At 41.4% G+C, this 23,762-nt stretch overlaps 1 protein-coding gene across 3 annotated transcripts in view; it reads left to right on the top strand.

The window, feature by feature from the left end:
• The window catches only part of LOC140356020 (receptor-type tyrosine-protein phosphatase mu-like), a 362,562-nt gene that overhangs the window by 322,951 nt on the left and 15,849 nt on the right, over positions 1–23,762 (top strand). For 2 of the 3 annotated variants that reach the window (XM_072440712.1, XM_072440710.1), the window contains 6 exons: positions 6,826–6,942; positions 8,044–8,198; positions 8,612–8,747; positions 16,580–16,729; positions 17,562–17,735; positions 19,004–19,135. In XM_072440712.1, the coding sequence (XP_072296813.1) occupies positions 6,826–6,942; positions 8,044–8,198; positions 8,612–8,747; positions 16,580–16,729; positions 17,562–17,735; positions 19,004–19,135 (864 nt within the window). The remainder of the gene's footprint in view (positions 1–6,825; positions 6,943–8,043; positions 8,199–8,611; positions 8,748–16,579; positions 16,730–17,561; positions 17,736–19,003; positions 19,136–23,762) is intronic. The other variant, XM_072440711.1, reaches the window with a different exon arrangement.

Here is a 23,762-nt window from a genome sequence, read left to right as displayed (position 1 = left end):
TGTTTTTTTTCTTCTCTATCATGCATTTTTTTGGCTGGTGCGACTTATACTCCGGAAAATACTGTAATTAAAAAAACACAATGCAAACAAACAAATATGATGTTTTGTGTGGCAAAATCATGCCCGATCTCAAAATTCCCAAGTATTCCTAACTAATCTCCAAATTCCACTCATGTTAAACTCGTGTTCACAACGACTCGTTCCTTTATCTCGTCTCCTTAAACCTTCCTTAAACCTTCGCACACCTCGATTCCGCTGATCCTCGTTTTCGTCAGATCTTAAATGTAGCAGAGCTGATCGTGATTCATGGCTTCATCTCCTGGTACCTCATTAGGCCGTTCCTCTACAGTAGCTCGAGCGCAGGACCGTCCCCCCTGCCGTCCCCCCCCACCTCACCCCTCTGCACACCTGCTACGCTGCGGTGGCGTCCTCTGAGGGCCCCGGGACCCCCACGCCGGCTGTTCCGTGAGCCCGCTCCAATGCCACAGACGCTGCTGGGATCAGTTTAGAGGCTGCGCTGGGCGAGAGTGGATTTCACCATATTTTGGAGTAAATAGTTTTAACGTTTTGGACCTGGTTCAGTTTTAAGTCATGACGTGAAATTAAAGGACACATTTTATGCATTTTTGTATTGTATTAAGCTGTTGAGTACCTTTGCTTTAGAATCAACTTAAATCTACTGAAAATCACGCATTGCTTTTGAACAGTAAGGCAATCCTTCGTCGGGATTTGGTGTTAGCACGGCATCTACTAGCAGCTGAGGGAATTACAACGGGGAAAAGACCAAATGCTAGCTTGCCCCGACATGCTGATGTAAACACGCAGTTGTGATGGACGTGATTTGACGCAGAAATGCTCAGAATAACGTTAAAACAGTGCAACCGACTTCTGGATTTCCACACTTTGATGTCACAAGTGTTTTTCTGAGGATCTGAGGCGGAGAGAAGAGCAGCTTGCAAACTGGTTTAATTAAACCAAAGGCATGCTTTTGATGTGGGAACAATGTTGTAGCATGGTGAAACGCTCAAAAAGTACATGGCAGCAGTCCTTTGTCGCCATAGCAATGATCACATCAAACTCAAAATATATCTTTTGAATGGGTCCTCACGAAATCTTTAATATACCAAGAACCTGGTTTAGTCCTGTTTTAGACCTGGGTCAGTCCTACGTCTGACCCACCTTAGTCCTGTTTTAGACCTGATTCAGTCCTACGTCTGACCCGCCTTAGTCCTGTTTTAGACCTGATTCAGTCCTACATCTGACCAGCCTTAGTCATGTTTTAGACCTGAGTCAGTCCTGCATCTGACCAGCTTTAGTCCTGTTTTAGACCTGATTCAGTCCTACGTCTGACCCGCCTTAGTCCTGTTTTAGACCTGATTCAGTCCTACATCTGACCAGCCTTAGTCCTGTTTTAGACCTGAGTCAGTCCTACATCTGACCAGCTTTAGTCCTGTTTTAGACCTGAGTCAGTCCTACATCTGACCAGAGTTAGTTCTGTTTTAGACCTGAGTCATTCCTACATCTGACCAGCTTTAGTCCTGTTTTAGACATAGTTTAGTCAAGTTTTTAGTTTTGATATGGTCCTTTTCTAGATCTGTTTTGTTAGACCCAATTGTGTCCTGTTTAAGCTGTGTTTTTGCCACGTCTTTTCTGTTTTTGAACCATGGTTTAGTTCTGTTTTAGTCGTGTTTTGGACCAGATTTAGTCCTGTTTAAAGCTCTTGTTGAATCCCAATTTTTGATCTGATCATGTCCCGCTTCAGGCCTTTATTAGACCCACTTTAGAAATGTTGCTACTTGGAAAATTAAACATCTGATGACACGAAACTCCAAGAATCTGTTGAATTCGAATGCATCTATTTTCAAGCTATTATTATTACTCTTTCTTAAACCACACATAGTCTACTGATAATCTTTCCGCCAGCCCCGCCTCAACCCAAGCGCTTATCAAACCCTACCGCGTTATGTGTAAAAGTGCATCGGGCACAGTTGGTCCCTAAAACCGCTCCACCGTGGCAGAGTGCGGCTCCCCATCTGCTCCCACACTGTCACTGATGAACTCTGGGAAATCCTGGCTCGCTCTCTCACACACACACACACACACACACGCTGCCCCCCTGTCCCGCTGTTTTGGGGCGCAGGAGGGGGTAGAGAGTCTTTTGATGTATTATTTGGTTTGGATGGAGCACTGATGTTTGCAATGAGCTGCTGTGAGCTGTTTTGGCTTTTTTCACAGAGCTTTTCCACAAGAGACGCAAAGAAAGTGCAGTGTTTCCCATTCATTTTCATAGAACTAAAGTGAGATAATGATGGATCCTGGATGGCAAAACACTTGTTGCGATGATAAATGTGGCTGTAAAAGTTTTGTTTCAGACCGGCATGGGAAGTTCACTTTTCTGTTCACTGCAACATCTTGAGGACTTTTCATCATTCAAACGCTATAATATTTTGTTTTTATATGTTGATCATCATTTTTCAACTCTTTGATTCCTATGGATGGACAGGATTAGTGATGGGCAATATGTCGGTGTAATCCCTCATTCGTCCAGGCGTGTTCCATAGTAGAAAAAACTTCAGTTGTAGTCATCTGGACTCAGTTTGAAAAAAATAGACGTTTCGACTCTCATCCAAGAGTCATTGTCAATAACAGAATTTAGGTCGGGAACTCCGATATTTATACTCTTCTGTGGTAAGACCAGCCCATTGGGCGGAGCCTTCCTGGAGTAGAAAGAGTTGTTTGTTTCAACAGAAACTCCCCCCTTGTATCTACCGAGCTAGCCTATTCAGAATTTTAGTGGGCTATTAGAATCCTCTTTGTCTTTGTGAGACCCTGGCTCAACCACTCTTACCACCTTTAAGCAGGGAAAAAAGATGGTTTGAAAGAGGAGTTAAGGAAGCTATTTTTGTTAAAAAAGAAAGACCTTCTTTAAACAGGAATGGAGGGCTAAGATTCAATCTTCCTGGTATCTATAATGGTATACTGAGCCCCTGGAAAGGTAGAGGACCAGGACCAGGACATTTAGATGCTAATCAGGTACTCAGGGTGGTTGAGCCAGGGTCTCACAAAGACAAAGAGGATTCTAATAGCCCACTAAAATTCTGAATAGGCTAGCTCGGTAGATACAAGGGCGGAGTTTCTGTTGAAACAAACAACTCTTTCTACTCCAGGAAGGCTCCGCCCAATGGGCGGGACTTACCACAGAAGAGTATAAATATCGGAGTTCCCGACCTATATTCTGTTATTGACAATGACTCTTGGACGAGAGTCGAAACGTCTATTTTTTTCTAACTGAGTCCAGATGACTACAACTGAAGCTTTTTCTACGATGGGCAATACTAATGATTTTTGTTTCAAACCCATACTGATGCCAAGTTCGTTGCTCCACACAAGCAAAATCAAATAATTACATATCTAAAAAAATAAATGGGTGCAGATAAGCTTAACCAAAAAAAAATCCAAAATTGACAACAAAAATCAAAACAAGTGCATTTTTGGCGACGTTTTAGATAATTTAAAAATTCTGACTGAAGGAATATTGAAAGTTTAAATTGTCAGGCAAAAACTATATTTGGTATTGATCTGGCCATCTCTAACGCAGAAGTTTAAGATGAATAAAGCGAAAGTAAACACTAAAGACTACTGTGGTTTAGCTGGTTTCTGTACTCGTTTTTTTGGGACTAAAACAGTCTCCCCAATGTTGTCTGCTTGACAGTGGCTACTTGTTTGCAAAGGTGACTAATCTAAGTGCATTTAACATAATTTTACTTATTTATCAAGTGTTGGACTTCAAAATACACTCAAAATTAGCATTGGAAAAAAGTCTGCTGTTGATTTGTTGACTGTGAAATTTAAAGTCTCTAAATTTGGCAAACGAAGGTCCCCCACAAAATCAAAGTTAGAATAGGCCCTGCCCAAGCCCTGATTAATTGTGTTGCATTGTTTAACCCGTTGTGAAACCCCATTTTGCCATCTCTCTTCAACACAATGGGATAAAAGGTTTGTTTACAGTCACTGAAGCAACATCTGTGCGTGACATAATTTGGCCCAAAGCTAATTCCGCCCCAAACCAAGCGCCTGACTCGCAGTGATCCAATAAGGTAATGGCTTTTGTCTAATCCAATCGAGCTGGAAGCGGACGGTGTATTTGAGATTGTCATCGGGGGTTTTAGTCATCACTGCGCTGCAAAGTACATCTCTAACCCTGGTTAATAGGGCTTGAATTCAGAAGAATGATCCGGAATGGTCTTGTTTTGACCAAATTTAGACTTATTTACTTGATGCATTTATAGGTTATTCTCTGGAACTGTCTTTGGAGTGAGGATGCCACCGTCAAACAATCACAAACGTCATTCCTACTCTTCCAATCCCTCCACAAATGAAAATCGGCTGTGGTCATAGACGATGTGGCTCTTATCACATGTGAAATGATCTTTGTGCGATGCAGAATCTCCGTTTCCATCAGCAGTCGCTCCGTCTTAGCGCTTTAATTGAACGGGCGAAGGAGGGGCTAATTCTGCGCTCTTATGATACCTAATACATGTAATGTTTCCACCGGGCCATTTTAGATTTCCTCTGGGAAATCTCCTTTAAACTGAAATGGCTCGGGTTTATTATTTCATATCACTCGATTGTCATTATACCAACCAATTTTCTGACTCTGTTTTAATATATTTGACTTTTTTTATATTTTCAAGGGAGATATTTTGGGTTCATTTTTCACAAATGGAAGTTAATTTCACAGTGACCATCTTAATTTGTTCTTCTTATGCTGTCATGCAACTTTACTACTACTATTCCGACACATATTTACTTTATTACTGCAAATACTCACTACTGACTATAATTGACTATAGTGCCTAATCTATGCATTGTCTCCATAGGTTTTATTTTATTTGTCTCAGGGAAATCACTTGTAAATATTCTGGATCTATAATTTCATCACTTGATTGATTGTAAGTGTGCTCATCGTCCATAAACGAGCCGCAGCCCTCTGAGCGAACTGCAGGGGGCGGATGGAGCCTGGTTTAACCCGGAGTACAGGGAGCTGTAGTCCCTTTTACCGTCACTACGAATACTCATCGTTAATGTGACACCAAATACATGTTATGTTTCCACACGGCATGGTTAGATTGCCTCGGGGTGGGTCTATTATTTCACATCACTCGATTGTCATGGCAACACATTGTATTTTCAAAGAATCCACCTTTAAAAAAAACAAATAGATTTTAAAGCACAAGATATTTTACTTTACACATTAAGTTGGCAAATTTATGTCAGGTTTCCACCGGGCAGTTTTAATTGTCCTCGGGGAAATTGCTTTTAAACAGCTTGGGTTTATTATTTTATATCAATCGATTGTCATTACTAACCAATTTAAATTCCCCATCAATTTGAACTATTTCTTTTACAATGGATTATTCAGGGTCTGATTTTACTTTGAGAGCTATTTCCACTTTCCTAACAAAGCTGCATTGTACCAGTGTGACTTAAACTTAAAGGATCTGTACATTACTTTTTGCCTGTAACAGAGTAAAATCTGCATTGCCCCAGAACAGATATAGTTTAAAAGCATCTGTTCGGGTGAAAATGAGACCACAGTGCTTTCTCTGTGTCTAATTATAAAGCGTTTCATTCTCTACAAAGCCTAATGTTTGTTTAAAAACTCGCTCAGACAATGCTCAGAAAGGCATTAGGTAAGTGAGCCATACAACTAGTTCTCTTTTTCACATTTTAAGTACAAATCAGATACAGCACCTTTTTAATATCTGTGGCTAAGCTTGTGTTTTAGGACAGTTTCTTTATATCATTTCACATCCCTCATTTCTCGTTATATCATTCAGTTGTGCTTCGCTGCATTTATAGCATTTTGTCTTATTTCACTTTTTCAAGGCAGAGCATTTCCTCACTCCTCCGTGCACATTTCCCCTGCTCTGGTATTCGGCACCCTCCACCTTTTTAGATTCATTTTCAGGTTATCGATGTGTGAATGAAAAAGCAATAATGTGCGAATGAGCTCTCCATCGATACCTCAGACTCCCGTTTACAGCAGGTCCTTGACCGCGGGCCAAAACTAATATGAAGCAAATCTCATTCTGACTCGAAGAAGCGCTGCGGAATGTGAAATATCAGGTGGCAAATGAGAGATAAAGTTATGTGACAATTATCTTTATTGGAAGGAATGATCTCCTCGCGGTGAAATGAGGCTCTAAATGTTGCTGTTGGTGCATTATGGACACAGCCGTTTCATACATTAGATCAAAAAGATTCAAGATGGCAAAAGCATATGTCGTATCGAGTCAAATTTCACTTTGAATTAGCAATAAGAGTGTCTCATGGAGAGAAGTTATAACTTTATTGATTTACCAACAGATATTCACTTGGTCTTGCAGTTATCAGTGTATGATAAAAGCGCAGGTTGCAAAAAAATATGTGTGCAAAGGCTCAAATACTTGCAATACGTACGTACTTGAACTTCTGCCTGTTTTTGTCACATGTACTTAAAGTTTAATGTTTTAAAACTGGTCACAAACATCAGGAATAGTAACATTTTTGGACAATGAAAGTAAATTAAACACTTCACTCTGCATCTCATTATGAAGCATTTTATTCTCTCAAAAAAGCAGGAAGTGCGCTGTTAGCACGCTAGTCGTCGTTAGCTCAACCGTGACGCCGACTGTCTTCTGCTGATTGCACTTCTTCCACTGAACACACATTGCGCCCTAAACAGTTTGTAAAGGCGCGTTTACAAAGTATCGTACATGTCGTGCGTATCGAGTCGTTTTGGTTCGCAATTGTAAAGTGCGTGTGCTCTGCCGCCCCCCGCAGGTGAAGTGCTGTAAATACTGGCCCGACGACACCGAGATCTACAGAGACGTAAAGGTGACCCTGATCGAGACGGAGCTTCTGTCGGAGTACGTGATCCGCACCTTCGCCGTGGAGAAGGTAACGACCCTGAGCAGTGATTGGCATTCGTTTGCATCCGCCGTTGTCCTCCCCGCGCCAGACTGAGGTCGGAGGTCGCGGCGGCAGAACATCTTCAGTTTGTCGGATGATTGGACGTTTTCATCGCTTTCAAAAGTCTCTGTCTGTGTTTGCATCGAATCTGCCTCTAGACGACTTTTCCTCATCACGTTGATCTCTGGAGCTGCGCTTCTGTTGGATGGGTGTATTGTGAGCAGAGTCGAGACAGGTTATGAGTTGAGATTAACTTTGCTGACTCGCAAAAGTGGTCTAAACTGGACCAGCTTTGGTTTAGTGCCGTTTTGTTCAAGGGTTAGTGGACAAATTAAGAGGGCATCTTGTTCTGCCTGGAGAAGGAGTAAGGGTGTCAAGATTAATCAATAAAGTCAGTGTCATCCTGAGAAGGGGAAAAAAAATACATAACTGTGAGTTACTTTACTTCAGTCAATCCAAATTCACACAAAAAAAATAATTAAAGTGTGTTTTATCTGTGTGATATATTGCTTCAGAAAATTGTGCAATAAATGATGATATTGCAGAGCATTCTAGCAGGAGAGTAAACCGTTATGTAAAGAAAATTATGATCAATGCAATAAAATGACACTGAAACTAATAGTGCTGCAACGATTAATCGACTAACAATGACTAAAGAAAATATGTCCTATTTCGATAACCCATTATGCATTATTTGTATTATTAGCCTTTAAACATGCTCTTTAGTACTTGTGGGTTTAAAAAAAGTGAGTCTCCACAAAAAAAAGTTTGAGAACCACTGTTCTAGAAGCCTTCAGTCCTCATATTTATAGTTTCACTCATGCTTACAGCGTTAATGTATGTTAACATGTATTTTAAAAATCCGTATGTACAAATCGATATATTAATTATCGTAAGAGGCCGATTGCTACTTTTTGAGTGTTTCTGGGAGCGAAGAAAGGCGACAGGAACGAGAGGGAACAAGTTGTCTGTGACATTGATACTTCCAAACTAATCCAGGCCGACTCGAGCCGCACCAGGACGATCAGTTTAATGACAGCTTCTGTGTCTGACCCGCTCGAGCTCTCTGACCCTGACTCTGCTCCTCAGCGAGGGGCCCACGAGATCCGGGAGATCCGACAGTTCCACTTCACGGGCTGGCCAGACCACGGAGTGCCGTACCACGCCACAGGCCTGCTGGGCTTCATCCGGAGGGTCAAGGCCAAGACCCTGACCAACGCCGGGCCCATGGTGGTCCACTGCAGGTCTGAGACACACACTTTCATTCTTATCCCACGGGTAGAATGCTGAAGACACAAATACTCAACGTAAATGAGTTGTTGCTTTTCAATGTTTTCTGAAGTGTGGTTACATGATTTGTATTGGAAATGATAACTTACAAGACGCAACTAAACGTCTCTCAGCTCTCACGTTGTACCTATTCATTTTTTGTAGATTGGGTCAAGACCGTTTCTTTGGAGAAGACAAAAGAATACAAAGAGTTACTCGTGCATGTAAACATGAATGTAGTATAAATATATAGTGTAAAACGTTGCTTTTCAATGCACCTTTATTCCTTCTCATTCATACCTTGGCACGGTGGGGGAAGTGTTTAGCCCGAGGACAGTGAACTACCGCTCCTCAGATATATAATTCCACTGCGTTTGTCTTCGTGCAGTGCCGGAGCGGGAAGAACGGGCTGCTTCATCGTCATCGACATCATGCTGGACATGGCCGAGAGAGAAGGAGTGGTGGACATTTACAACTGTGTGCGAGAACTGCGCTCCCGGCGGGTCAACATGGTCCAGACCGAGGTACTGGGACTCGGGGATCTGGACTCTGCTCTGGGTCTGGACTAGGCCAGGGGGATGCGTCTATATTTGTTTTTATCATGATTTTAAATATAAAGTTTGCACAATAATTGACACAAGACAAAATACTTCAAATTGGCATCTTTACTATGTGTACATATTTAAGGATAATTAAAGCATACTTGTTTCTTTCCGTTTAGTTGAGGATATTTGTTTTGCTCCAGTGCAGATGGACTATAAAAGCAGCTCTTAGGAGGTTTCGTCCAGGATTCTGCTTTAAAGGACACAATATTATACAAAATGGGCTTTTTTTTTCTATTTTAACCACGTTCTAACATTGTTCCCTCATCAAAAACATACCTGGAGTTGTACGTAGCTTCATTCTCACTAGTTTGATGAATCCTGGTTCTCTCGATCTGTGTCGTGGCTCCGGGAATCTTCTGTGGCTTTTCAGTTTATAAATCATCACCAGACGTGTTCGGAGCATTTCTGTCGTCAAATCACAATCTTTACAACTGTGTAGCTACATCAGGAACTCTGTGGGCTAGTTTAGAATATCAGAAACATGTGTAATTCCCTTTGCAGCCTGTAGATGAAGCCAAAGCTCAGTTACTATGGCGTCTCCCAAGGTTATGTTGTTGTTTTTTTCTAAAACATTAAATGCCAAAGTAAAGGAGCATGTTTAAAGGACAAATATTATGCTAAATTTACTTTTTTGAGCTTTTAACCACGTTCTAACATTGTTCCTTCAATCACACTCTTTTGAGGAATCCTGGTTAGAAAATCCTCTTCCTCAGAGTCAAAAACACAGTCCATAAATCATCGCCAGACTCGTTCTGTGAATTTCTCCCGTCTGATCACGATCAGTACAACTGCGTGCTGAGACAGAGGCTATCACACAGTCCTGTGGGTGACATCAGAGATCCAAATGTATTTTTTCTTGTCATAAACAATTTTCTTTAGTTCTAAAACATGAGGTGCTAAACTAAAGGGACTCAAAAGCATATTTAAAGGCTGATACCAATACAAAGAATGCATAATATTTCTCTTTTAAAGGAATAATAGAGGATTTTCGGGGAGCAATCTGAGCCTCATTTCCTCGTGGCGTGGACAGCCGATTAGTTCTCCCACATGTTTATCATTCCCTGCGTGCTGCTGCACACCTGCAGCCTCGTTCCCAGGATAGCAGCACGTTTCACTAGCTGCACATGTGCGGTTGATATGCCGGTGTGTGTTTAGCGAGTTCCTTCAGTTACAGTACAAAATGAGACAGAGAAAGACCGCGTTCGAGCTCAGAAGAGACGTAAATCTGTGGAGACGAGAGATGCGATGCGATCCGTCGTGCTAATAAACAAACGCACGTGTAGCAGCGCGGCACAAGGTTTGATAGTTAACCATAGTTTTGGGGGTGAGTGTGCGCATGTGCAATTTAAAAAAGGGACTAACAGTCGCTTGAGTTCTCAAATCGGCAAAAAATCCTCTATTATTCCTTTAAGTCTCGGCCCTCAGAGACTCAGTTATGTAGGATTAGGCCAACAGACTGTTGAGTCTGAAGTGGATTAAAGGAGATCTTAGTCATTCTGAGCTTCAGACGTCTTTAGGAAGTGAGAGCAAACAAAAGAAAGTGTGTGTGTGTGTGTGTGTGTGTGTGTGTGTGTGTGTGTGTGTGCGTGTGCGTGTGCGTGTGCGTGTGCGTGTGCGTGTGCGTGTGCGTGTGCGTGTGCGTGTGCGTGTGCGTGTGCGTGTGCGTGTGCGTGTGCGTGTGCGCGCGTGCGCGCGAAATGCTTTAGCCGCATCACCAGCCCTGTCTGTTCTTTCAGTTTTTCCATCGTGTCCTACAATATATAAACCTCTCTTTGCTAATCCACCTGTCAATCACGCCCATCTGAACCCACAGAGATGAAATGGACCAGACTGATACCGATTTGTGTAAAAATGGCCTAACAGAGCAACATTTTGCATCGCTCTCTCCAACAAAACATTTCACAAATTCCAAGTCCACCGATCGTCATATTTCTGCACGCATCGGTTTCATTGGACACGATTTAGTGCAGCGTTACATATTTAACGATAATTTCCCTCAAAGTGCCCCCCCCCCACCAAGTCCCACTCACTCGCGGCCCATTTCCCCGGACACCGAGCATAAGCGCCAGGCCATCCGCGTGCCCGTAAAGCTCCTTTTTAGAGGCTTGTAACCACCCGCGTTTAGCCCGCGCTGATGACTAACCTCAGCCTCCCGCTTCGTACCGACCGCCGTGCGCGCGAGCTCTGGGGCTTTTTCTGTGATCACTGACCATCTGGAGGCGTCGGTAGTTTCAGTGAACGCACCGTTTCTCCGTAATTCCCTTTAAATCACAGGCGTCATTGGGTTTAATGGGCAGACGCTTCATGGCTGACGTTGAATGGGGATTTTCCTGTCGACCGGAGACCAAATGTTGTTCAGCCTGAGTCATTGGGCACAAGTTCACTGACCTTCAATGCAGTGTGTGTGTGTGTGTGTGTGTGTGTGTGTGTGTATGTGTGTGTGTGTGTGTGTGTGTGTCGTGAGCAAAAGTGTGTTTACCCTTAAAGGTTCAGCGCCACCTTCCTCGTCGCAGTTAGAGCAGCCAGCGAGTATCTACAACAAACCAGGCCTGCACGCAATAGACGCACTTCTGTTTACTGCGTACTACTGCGTACTACTGCGTTTATTTGTATTATTGTAGTATCTTCATTCAAAATGCGAGCACTTTTAGCCAAAACTATTTGTGTTTCTCAGCCTGTAGTAATCTCCTATTTTGCATAAAGTTTTGCTCCTGATAATTAGACATTTACCAACCTCTTTCCCATCAGTGAACATCGTATTACAGCTTCTTATTATATTGTTAAGACATGTTTGTACTTTAGTTATGATCCTAATAGGCTGTTGGTAAAAAAATTACTTGATTGTAACATGTTTATTACCGATCATAATTCACACTAATGAGCAGTAATAAGGAGTTTATGCATAAGAAAGGGTTAGTAAATGTCTAATCAGCCACAAGGCGATGCAGAATAAGATATTTTGGCTGTGCATTTCACTATAACACGTACAAAATAAATGTATTGTTGTAATTTGTAAGAAAACACAAAAACATACCAGTAAAAAAAGTGAAAACAAAAACTGATATAAAGCACCACTTGTGTTACCAATGTCACAATGCAATTCAAAAAGCTTCAAAAACTGCCACACAAAAAAAGGTGGAATGGACGATGTTTTTGGCCCAAATCTGAGTCTTATTTCCTCGTGGCGTGGACTGCCGATTTGTCCTGCCACGTGTCAATCATAAAACGCACCTACCGCTCACCTGCAGCCGCGTGTGGCTCGTCCCCACGGTTCCGCGTGTCGAAGCGCATGGATCTATCATAATATAGTTCCCTCAGTGTACGGGGCAAAATGAAGACGGAGAAAGACAGTTCGAGCTGACTCATAAGGAGACGGAAATCTATGGGAGACGAGAGATGTGATGCGATCCGTCGCGCTAATAAACAAACGCACGTGTAGCCGCGAGGCTGTAGTGCGCGTTCGCACGGGGGAGTGGCATGCGAACGGGGGAGTGGCATGAGCACGGGGGAGTGGCATGAGCACGGGGGAGTGGCATGCGCACGGGGGAGTGGCATGCACACGGGGGAGATGCGCACGGGGAGTGGCATGCACACGGGGAGTGGCATGCACACGGGGGAGATGCGCACGGGGGAGTGGCATGCACACGGGGGAGTGGCATGCGCACGGGGGAGTGGCATGCGCACGGGGGAGTGGCATGCGCACGGGGGAGTGGCATGTGCACGTCCTCTTCAGTTCTCAAATCGCCGAAAAATCGTCCATTACGCCTTTAAGACATAAAAGAGAAGAGTGCAAATAAAATGCACAGCTAAACAAAACTACATAAAACTCCTCTTTAAGCAATTTATTTTCAATTATATTTTTACTTTAAAAAAAATTAACATTTAAAACATTGGTAATAAAACACAAAATAACTTTTAAGAAAATATTAAAATGGAAAACTTATCAAAAGCATCAATCACTGATAGATTCCATTACCTGCTTTTTATGTACTGTATTTATTTGAATTAATACTTTGACCTGGTTGGATGTTAATTCAAATTTAATTCTCATAACACAAATGCAAAAATACATTTTGCATAAATCTGTGTAAAATAAAAGCTTTGGCAAAATAAAACACAAAATGACCTTCACACTTAAAGCTTTCTTAAGATAATTGTTCAGAAACCTCAAACTATAGCAGAACAAAACGCATCTGACACAGTTTGAGCCCCGCCTCTGGCCCGCCGACCCAGAATGCACCTCTCCGCCCGTCCCAGGTCATCGGTTCAACACGGCGCGTTCTGTTTCCCAAACGGCGGCGCTCGTTTCTCCGCCCGGCGCATCCCGCCCGGTCTGAAGTGACAGAGGGAGTCAGGGGGAAATGTCACATCACAACCAATTTACATCAACCCCCGCGTCGCGTGTCACCGCGGCGACGCTCCCAGTGAGTGATGAGAGCCGGCTGCGCGGGCCCCGTCCGACCAGCAGGGGGCCCCGTGCGCTCTTCCGCTGCGCCGCTACAGACGTCAATCTTCCTCAGAGCTTAATTATGACAGGGTTAATGAGCAGGAGGCTAAAGCGGCACTCAAAGTGGCTCTGTTCTGGAAGTGGCTCTGTTCTGGAAGTGGCTCTGTTCTGGAAGTGGCTCTGTTCTGGAAGTGGCTCTGTTCTGGAAGTGGCTCTGTTCTGGAAGTGGCTCTGTTCTGGAAGTGGCTCTGTCCTAAAGAGCCACAATCATGAGACGGTTCCAGGTTTTATTTTGGTTTGACAAAAGGAGGAAATATGGTTTAGTCAAATGTTAATTGGAAACTGGATTTATGGCAGATGTTCCTGAATATTAACGAGACAGATAATTTATACTGAAATAACTCAAATTGAACCAGAATTCCACACAAAACTGAGGTGTAGATCTTATTCTGCTTCAGCTGCATCGTCGACAGTGTCGTTCAATGGTGTTTACATGACCTGCTTGTCACCACAAAGATAATGATGATTATGATAATCATAATATCATAATCATGGATTTGTATTGCACTCAACATTTGAAAAACAAATGTCAAAGTGCTGCAGTTAAAATCACACACACAACATAGCAACAAAATATATGGAAAGGGAAAAAACAATGTAATTCATTAAAATGCATTTTTAAATCAGAATGTCTGAAAATGTTGTAAATTGATAAACAACTTCTGAGTTTCATTAATAATATAATTTATTTGTGAATATTCCCAATCTAAAAGACTTCTGTCCATATTTCAACCTTTATTTGGTTAAAAATGTGTTAAACATCTTAATGTGTAATCGTTTGACAAGTCGACTACTACAATAATCACAAGTAATCTGAATTGCATCACTGTGGAACATTGCAATAACATCTCCATGGAGACAAGTAGATACTGACCCTTTAACAAAATCGACTTTCATCAACATCTTATCTTCTGTTTTGCTTTGTCTGATCAGCTTTAGCGTCCGTTTGATTCTGAAATGTTTGGTTAAAATTAAGAAAACGTGACCATAATAAAATGCTTTAAGAAAGATGTCCTCGTGCATCAAAAAATACCCATAATTCTTTGCCACTTTCATCAAAATAAGATGAATAAACCCTGGATGTCAGAAGGTAAACGAGGCATAATGTCGTTTACCTTGTTATTGGTGGCACACTTCGTTTTTATTCAAATTAAATCAGCAGGAAATGTAAAAATATGTACCATGACCTTTTGAACAGAGAAAATGACAAACATTGCGGAGAGAAACATCCCGAGGCTAACGAATAATCACGCTAAGGTCACGGAAAGGTCGCGGGTTCCTCCGAGCTCCAAACGTTTGCGCTGCCGACGAGACGCGGGCTTCACGTGAACTCTGGGGGCCCCAGGCTGCCAACGCGGGGACTATAACATGAGGGGCCCCAGTCTTCCAACGCGGGGACTATAACATGAGGGGCCCCAGTCTGCCAACGCGGGGACTATAACATGAGGGGCCCCAGTCTGCCAACGCGGGGACTATAACATGAGGGGCCCCAGTCTGCCAACGCGGGGACTATAACATGAGGGGCCCCAGTCTGCCAACGCGGGGACTATAACATGAGGGGCCCCAGTCTGCCAACGCGGGGACTATAACATGAGCTGATCATCATTTTTACATTTTGTTCATCGTAAACCGTAATATTGATCTAAAACAGATCAGTAACAGAAACGTGTCAATTGACTTCCTGTTTGAAAGTGAAGGGGCGGAGCTTATCAGTGACACTTCACGGTAACAAGTGGAGGATTAAACTTTCAGTACGTGGTTTTTGTTTGGAGCTCTACACGTGTCACTCAGTCCTAGTTCTTCAAGTAATCCCAAGTAACATACAGAGGAGCGGGCGGGGATAGGGGGTAGGTGAAAACGGGACTTTTCTGAACACAGGATTAACTCAAACATGCATGAACCAATCAAAATACAACTCTGATGATGAGGAAACACTGTTGTACTTAGATTTGAAGCTTGTTAATGTCGCATTATATGTCCCCTTTAATGTTACAATGTGGTCTTATAAAAAAGCAAAACTATTTATTATACTATTTATTGAATGTATTTTATTTTTACTAGTATTATTACAATTTTCAGTATTGATACTTGGTCAAATAAGTAGTGTAATTATTAGTTTAAGTGTTTTTTTTTGACAAGCTTAGGTCAGGAGTATTTAGTACTTCAAAAATAGTAAGTAAAGTCACGATGTAAATATTGTCTCGAGAATAACAAGCGGTGATTATGAAAACAAACCGAAAAGACACAGAAAACACTTTATTTTAGTGTCGCTTTAAATTCAGTTACAAAGCGTATAATTATGTGCAAATTCAAAGATGAGTCACTTCCTGTGTTTTCCTGTAGTGTTTCTCGTATAATGCCTTGTAAAAGCGGCAATTTGTGACAAACCCAGACCAGTTCCGCGCTGTCTGCTTCTAATAATAAAGTCATAATAAAGTATTTTGTCTTTTACCAAACCGGACGTAAGAGTTTTACGCGGCGGTCTTAAAGGAGCTGTTCCAAAGCGATGCAGATACAAACATAAGAGTGATGGATTTAAATACTCACTGCACTTTACGCCACAAACAATCGAAACTGAATTAACTCTTGACTCGTAGTGGTTGAAAAGTCCGGACGTTTTAGTCACTGCACTGATAAAAGTACTGTTAAAGCACCCCCTACAGGTCGGACGACTCATTGAACTAAAATGCAGTTAAAATAAATATATTTTGGATTTTGCTAAAAATGAGAAAAATTTGATCACAGAATAGCACGTTTTTCATGTTTATAATTTCACTTCCTGTTTGTAATTGATGACATCACACTAGGAAATTACCCATCAACCATCAGACAAAAACTCATCTAATGTTATTTTTATTTATTTTTTAAATCTAGTAATCTAAATGAGAGTGACTATATTTTTTTGAATTAATGTTTAGTGTAGAGTAAAATTCTTGTGTAAATTCTTTGACTGGAATGAGTGTCAATAGTGTGATGTCACTTCCTGTCATTTTCTACAAATGTTTTCTCCACGAATATCCACTCGATTGGTGTAAAACTCTCATTTTTATGTACGACAGGTTTAAATACACCAAATCAAGTTAAAATGGGAAAATCGTACAAGCCTGTCACACGCCCTTTAAAAGTTGAAATTCACTCTACCGTTGTCGAATCGTGTACGTTCCTTATTCGTCCTCGAGGCTTCGGCTCGTCGGCGAGTCGGCGTGTCCCGACAGATTGGCCATGAGGATGCTGTTGTTTGCAGGAGCAGTACGTCTTCATCCACGACGCCATCCTGGAGGCGTGTCTCTGCGGCGACACCACCATCCCGGCCGGCCAGCTGAGGTCCGTGTACTACGACATGAACCGCCTGGACCCTCAGACCAACTCCAGCCCCATCAAGGAGGAGTTCAGGGTGAGGCGGGGGGCCAAGGGGGGCTCACGTGACTGTGGAAGCGGAGACACTCGCTGTAAATGACAATGGGAGTTTAGTTTGGTTTTCACACGTTTTTTTTTAGATTTTACACAAGTATGGAAATAATTAGTTTCATCAGATTTAGAATTTTAAATTTGATTAGCTTTTTTAGATTTTAGACTTTTTTATTTTTTACCAAACTGGTGGGAATAAATAACTAAATTAATTAAATGTCTACTTTGTATTCTCAATTCCCGTCACTAACTTTGGCAGTGGACTTTTTTTTTTTATTAGAACAAAGAAACCACAAAACATAAGTAAAAACAATTAAAAACGTATATAAATAGTTGTATATTTTCAGATTAAAATGTAAAATTATCGGTTAACATCTTTTTTCGAACATACCAAGACGTCACAATCGATCTTTATTGCAGAAAAAACAGTTTAATGTGTCAGGATTAGCCTCATCTCCTTTAGTCCTTAAACCTCTGCCACAGACGAGAAAAGCCGTTCAGAAACAGCTTCTTTTCTACTTTTTCTACCGTGAAAACCTCCTGGACAAATGAGGGATTACGTCTCCTCTTCCGTCAGACACAAGCCGTTGGTCTCGCCCTGGCATCGTGCTGAGAACAATTACCACGGCAACAGAAAATCTGAAAAATACACATGATTTTCAGTATTAAAAAGTGTAAGATTTGCCAATATGTACCAGTTTGATGAAGTAATTATCTTCCATACTAAAGAAATATAGGTTTTTAATAATGAGAACTATTCTGAAAGTTTACAAAGTTGTCGTGGGTCGTGAAACGCTGACGCGCTTGTGTGTGCGCAGACGCTGAACATGGTCACGCCCACGCTGAGGGTGGAGGACTGCAGCATCGCTCTGTTGCCGAGGAACCACGAGAAGAACCGGTGCATGGACGTGCTGCCTCCGGACCGCTGCCTGCCCTTCCTCATCACCATCGACGGCGAGAGCTCCAACTACATCAACGCGGCGCTCATGGACGTAAGCGCGTGCACTTTACCACCATCACAAAAGCCTCGCCAAACGTTAATAATGATGATAATATAGATTTAATAAACCGTTTACTAGTTTGTTATGCAGGACCGGAGGCAAAGGTGAAGCACGTAATGTTAGAAAGTGACAAAAAAAGTGATATAAGCCTGGTTTACCACATTTACATCTGTATTTTTTATCATATTTCTTTAATTAGAGTTTATCATAGACACTTTTTGCATTTTTGACGAAGGTAAAATCATAGGTTTTACTGGACAAATACTTTAATAATATAATAGTTTTTATTTTATCTACATACTACATACTTTAAGAATGGAAAATAGTATGTTCCATCTTTTGTAAATGAGAAGCAAACTAATACTAATAGTACTACTTGTTTTTACTATAACGACTTAACATAATTAGTATTTAGCTCTATCAGTTAATAATCTAAAATGTGTTCAAGTTTACTTTATTTTGCCTCCTGTCGATCCTTTCAGTTTTTATATTTTTGATGGCATAAGTTATCGTTTTAAAGGGTTTATACCAATGTCCGGCTTTTTTGTTCTGTGTGTTTAGTATTTTTAATGTTTTTTTTTTTAAATATGGGCCTGTAATCTGAAATAAAAATTGAATTAAATTAGTAAACAATTAGTAAAGCCTGATCAGATGAAAAGTGGTGACCCGGTCTATAGTATTTTAGAGTTCTAAAATGCCAAAATATATATTACCGTCTAAATGTGTTTCTTATTTACCTGCTTTTACCACACGATTCTTGATTTAAAGAGCTTTTTTCTTGACTAGAATAAATAAAAATCAAGTACAGACCATTTAAACATTTCTATATTTTTATTTATTCCACTATAAGAGTTTTTATGGCTTAAAAATCCCTTCAAAAACCGTGCGTTCTTCCCCAGATCTGACTCGTAACTGATGTCTCTGTGGAAGTAGATCAGTCCAATGACAAACAAGCGACGCATTAGCATTTCCTTTTGCATCAGACACTTTTTTGAATTACGTTTTTGGATCTAGGGTTAAACCGGGTCACCTTCCAGCGCCGCGGCCCCATTCGCACCTGGTAATATAATAATGGCCGCTTTACCAGCCCGTGCCGGTCAAAGTTAGTCCAAGGGCTAAATCTGACCCGCACTCGGCTCGTCTCGCTCGACATGAATCCTCCATTAGGGGAGCGAGCGCGCGCGGAGTTACGGCGCAGGGCTCTTTTGGGTAAGTTATTTGCGTCTGAACCATGCGGCGCCCCCTTGTGTCCGTTCCAGAGTTACAAGCAGCCGTCCGCCTTCATCGTGACCCAGCATCCTCTGCCCAACACGGTCAAGGACTTCTGGAGACTGGTGCTGGACTACCACTGCACCTCCATCGTCATGCTCAACGACGTGGACCCAGCGCAGGTACAAAACCACCACAAAAAAGCACATTATTAACAAGTTTTATTAGTAAATGTTCATTTTATTGTAGTTATTTTAGGTCAAAATTCAGAAATAAATCTGCTTCTTTGTCATTTTCGCTTATTTTAGTAATTTTCTTTTTGTTTTTTGTGAAAATGTAGTCGTGAATGTTAGTTTTTATGTCTATTTTACATCAGAAAAAGAAAATATCAGAAGTATTACTTGCAGGATTTGTTTTTTCGTCTCAAACAAATGTTGGTCTTAAGTTGGTTTTGTGGAAACGCTAAAAAAACATAAAAGTAGCGACTGAAAATGCCACGTCGCTGGGTTTGTTGACACTTTTTCACCGCTAACTAACGCAATATTTCAGAAAATACTCTCATACCGCACAATCCTATATATTTTTTTTAAATTCTCACATGTCAATGATTAGTTTAAGGTGGAATTGTAAGTTGTACTTGCGTTTTGAGACGTAAAGAATCAAACTTTCGACTTTACGCTCACATTCATCCTGTTTGTATTTATTTAATTCACTCATTTATTATCCTAATATATATTTTGCGTCTGCCAGAAACACACTAAATACTCTAAACACACAAACTTTTCAAATTCAAGTGCAGAGAAAGGTATTTGACCCTTCCAGCTTTTGTAAACAACTGCATTCTAAAGGTGGCACAGTCCCACACATTAGCGCTAGCGTTCGTTTATTCGTTAAGAGATTAGCGCAAATAATTAGCTTGAATAGGCTACGATCAACAGTTCTGTAAACTAACATTCTGCTGGAGAAATTGCACGAAAACATGACATTTTAACTATTTAATCAAGCGCCGCAAAATCTACATAAATTAGAGAACGCTTTGAAATGGAGTAAGAAATAGGCCCAACACGTATGTAAATATAATGAGCACATGAACATTTACTACGTCTACTAACGTAAAGATCCATGTTATTATTTGGGGCCTCGTTAAAATGAATGGGACAGAGCGTCTACATAAGTACCAGGAGTTCTTTTGGCCTGGAGGACGGAGCAGCGTGAAGTGGGAATGAGACTGAGGAGGGACATCGCAGCAAACTGAGGGTCTGAGGGTCGCCATTCTAAACACGTGACTCCTGGAATACCGTATTTTCCGGAGTATAAGTCGCACCTGAGTATAAGTCGCACCAGCCAAAAAATTCATAATAGAGAAGAAAAAAAACATATATAAGTTGCACTGGAGTATGAAATGCAGTTGTAAGTGTGAAAATAACAAATAATATCACATATAAGTCGCTCCGGAGTATAAGTATAAGTATAAATAGAAGTACAAGTCGCATCCCGGCCAAAACTATGAAAAAAGGTGCAACTTATAGTCCAGAAAATACGGTAAATAGAGACAATAAATAGTCTCTATATATTTGAATTTATTTTTTGGAGCTGACACTTCTGCACAATTCAAAAACAACACATGATGCTAGTAAAGCACTTTAAAAATACCTAAGTCGACCAGCGTCCTGAACACACAGACAAAACAACAAAAGTGGACGTTCCAAACTGTGTTAAAGCCGCAGAGAAAAGGTGTCGTTAAAGAAGACTTTAAATCAGAAAGTGCCTGAAGTGGCCTGGGGTGAACCGGGAGCTCATTGCAGAGTTTCAGTCGAGCAACAAAGACAAAGACGAACTAACTTAAGACAAAAAAAAGTGTCTGCAAAGTTTAAAATCTGAACCGACGCCAAACACAATTCAGTTTGGAAACGATAACGCGGTGAAATAACTGCATTTCTCGCCATGCGCTGCTTGTTATAGAAAGTGAAACGCCGAGTGGACTTTATACATTTTTAATATCGCCCGCTCTTTCCTGGCTGCACTCTGCACCTTAAGCTCGCTTTGGGGCTTTAAAAAAACTACATTTGTTTTATCCCGAGAAATAAACCTGTCCGGCGCCGCGAACCGGGATTCTTCTTTGCAACGCGTTTGTGGGGGAATTTACAAAAAGCAATATTCTCCGAGCGGCGGTGGAGCGATGCTCTCATAAAGCCTGTGCAGAGACGGTGCAGCTGCAGAGGCTCCGTCATCACACCCAGGGATCAAAGCCTGGAGCTGGGTGAGTGTCTCCCCCCGCTCACTCCCCGCTCTCTCCCCCAGCGTCAGCTTGTCTGTCTGTTCGGACGGAGCGCTGGATAGAGGAGGCCTTTCATTCATTATTCCGACTGTAGCTGCCACAGAGCCGGCGCGCAGGTGCAAAGGGAGGTGCGCCAGCCTCCAACGCGCCAACATCTGTCGGATTTGTCTCGCTTTTGACTCTGGCGAAGGCGCGAGGCGGCCGGGGTAACGGTTTAGGGTAAATTGCATCAACATTTTTTGGGATGTAAAGTGCAAGTCGTTGGCCAGGTGCGTCACCAGGTCAGATTCCTAGTGTTTATTGCGATTATTGCGAGGGAAAAACGTCACGATTTAGAGATTATTCACGATTATTCCCGATTATTCACGATTATTGCGAGGGAAATTTTTTCACAATTTAGAGATTATTCACGATTATTCACGATTATTGCGAGGGGAAAATGTCACAATTTAGAGATTATTCACGATTATTCACGATTATTCACAATTATTCACGATTATTGCGACTGTGACCGAACGACGGTGAGCTCGTTGTGAGCGGTTTAACCAAACTGAACTTTGTGAAAGACAAAATGAAGTTGAATGCAACAAAAAGGGCAAAAAAGTTAGGTCTATTTTTTCGGCTTTAAATGCAACAAAATATACTTTATTTCTGCTTCTAAAATGGTGACAAATAAAGTATTGATACAAATCTGAAAATAAACATGTGTATTGTGGCCATTACATCCATCCATCCATTTTCTACCGCTTGTTCCCTTTCGGGGTCGTGGGTGACTGGAGCCTATCCCAGTGACTTTGGGCCTTAGGCGGGGTACACCCTGGACAGTGGCCAACTTGTCACAGGGCCAACACAGAGACACAGACATTACAGACAGATCACTCTCACGTTCATTCACTAGGGCCAATTTAGAGTCACCAATTTTGCCTAACACATGCATGTCTTTGGACGGTGGGAGGAGCCGGAGAACCCGGAGAGAACCCACGGTAACACGGGGAGAACATGCAGACTCCACCCAGAGAGATCATGTGATGTTGAACCCATGATCTCCTTCTTGGGAGGCAAGAGCGCTAACTGCCTTTGCCACCGTGCACCCATGTGTATTGTGCCATTAGTTTATTTGTGACGCCCTTTTCCTGCTGCCAAACGTATGATCCAAAAGTATGATCCAAAAGTATGATCCAAAAGTATGATCCAAAGTATGATCCAAAAGTGTGATCCAAAAGTATGATCCAAAAGTATGATCCAAAAGTATGATCCAAAGTATGATCCAAAGTATGATCCAAAAGTATGATCCAAAGTATGATCCAAAGTATGATCCAAAAGTATGATCCAAAGTATGATCCAAAAGTATGATCCAAAAGTATGATCCAAAAGTATGATCCAAAGTATGATCCAAAGTATGATCCAAAAGTATGATCCAAAAGTATGATCCAAAGTATGATCCAAAAGTATGATCCAAAAGTATGATCCAAAGTATGATCCAAAAGTATGATCCAAAAGTATGATCCAAAAGTATGATCCAAAAGTACGATCCAAAAGTACGATCCAAAAGTACGATCCAAAAGTATGATCCAAAAGTATGATCCAAAAGTATGATCCAAAAGTATGATCCAAAAGTATGATCCAAAAGTACGATCCAAAAGTACGATCCAAAAGTATGATCCAAAAGTATGATCCAAAAGTATCCATTTCTTGGACACGTAGCATTATATCCAACAATGTCACAAATTCTCTGCAGCTTCTTTGTTGATTTCAGTCCAACATTTTTGAGTGACAGGTCAGTCCCAGAACACATGGAGATGGTTTACTTCCTGGTTCCACAGTTTCCTTGTGAATAATGTGCACTTTTAACACAATGTGGTGAAAAAACACTCAAGACGTAGACATAGTTTCCCATTCTTCATCCGTCAAAATAAATTACCCTCCCTTTCCCATTTGTTTTTAATATAATTAGTAGAGTGGCTGTCCCAAATTGTTAATACTTTAATATAATCTCGATATCATTCACCTTTAAAAGTTCTGATGAGCCTTGATACATGTTTCAGGCAGAGGGTGATAATGGCCGTTGCTCTGTTTGATTTGCAGTATTTACATAATAGTCCATTAAAATTCATATCATGCGGTTATTGTTTGTTCAACTTTCCTGCTGCACACCAGAGGGAGCGGGAGGTTTACAGTTTCCTCCGAGTCCCTCTAGGGGGCGCCGCTCCGCATGAACCGCGCAGCACACGGCGAACGCAGCTGCCCGACACGACGCCATCTGCCCGCCAGTCCTCACCGTTTACACACACGTGTATATATATATATATATATATATATATATATATATATATATATATATATATATATATATATATATATATATATATATATATATATATATATATATATATATATATATGTGTGTACTTTTGGAATTAAGAGACTCCGCGCGTATTTACACGGGAAACTGAAACCTATTTGACAAATACGGACGAGCGTATCGCCAACTGTGACTGTGTTTAATGTGATTACAGCGCGCGGAAGTGGTT

This window comes from Eucyclogobius newberryi, unplaced genomic scaffold, assembly GCF_026437365.1.
Source record: "Eucyclogobius newberryi isolate DKJ021-1_F unplaced genomic scaffold, fEucNew1.0.hap1 SCAF_12, whole genome shotgun sequence".
In the NCBI taxonomy this organism is placed as follows: Eukaryota; Metazoa; Chordata; class Actinopteri; order Gobiiformes; family Gobiidae; genus Eucyclogobius; species Eucyclogobius newberryi.
The sequence above is the reverse complement of the archived record's forward strand: the minus strand, read 5'-3'. Positions and strand labels throughout refer to the sequence as shown.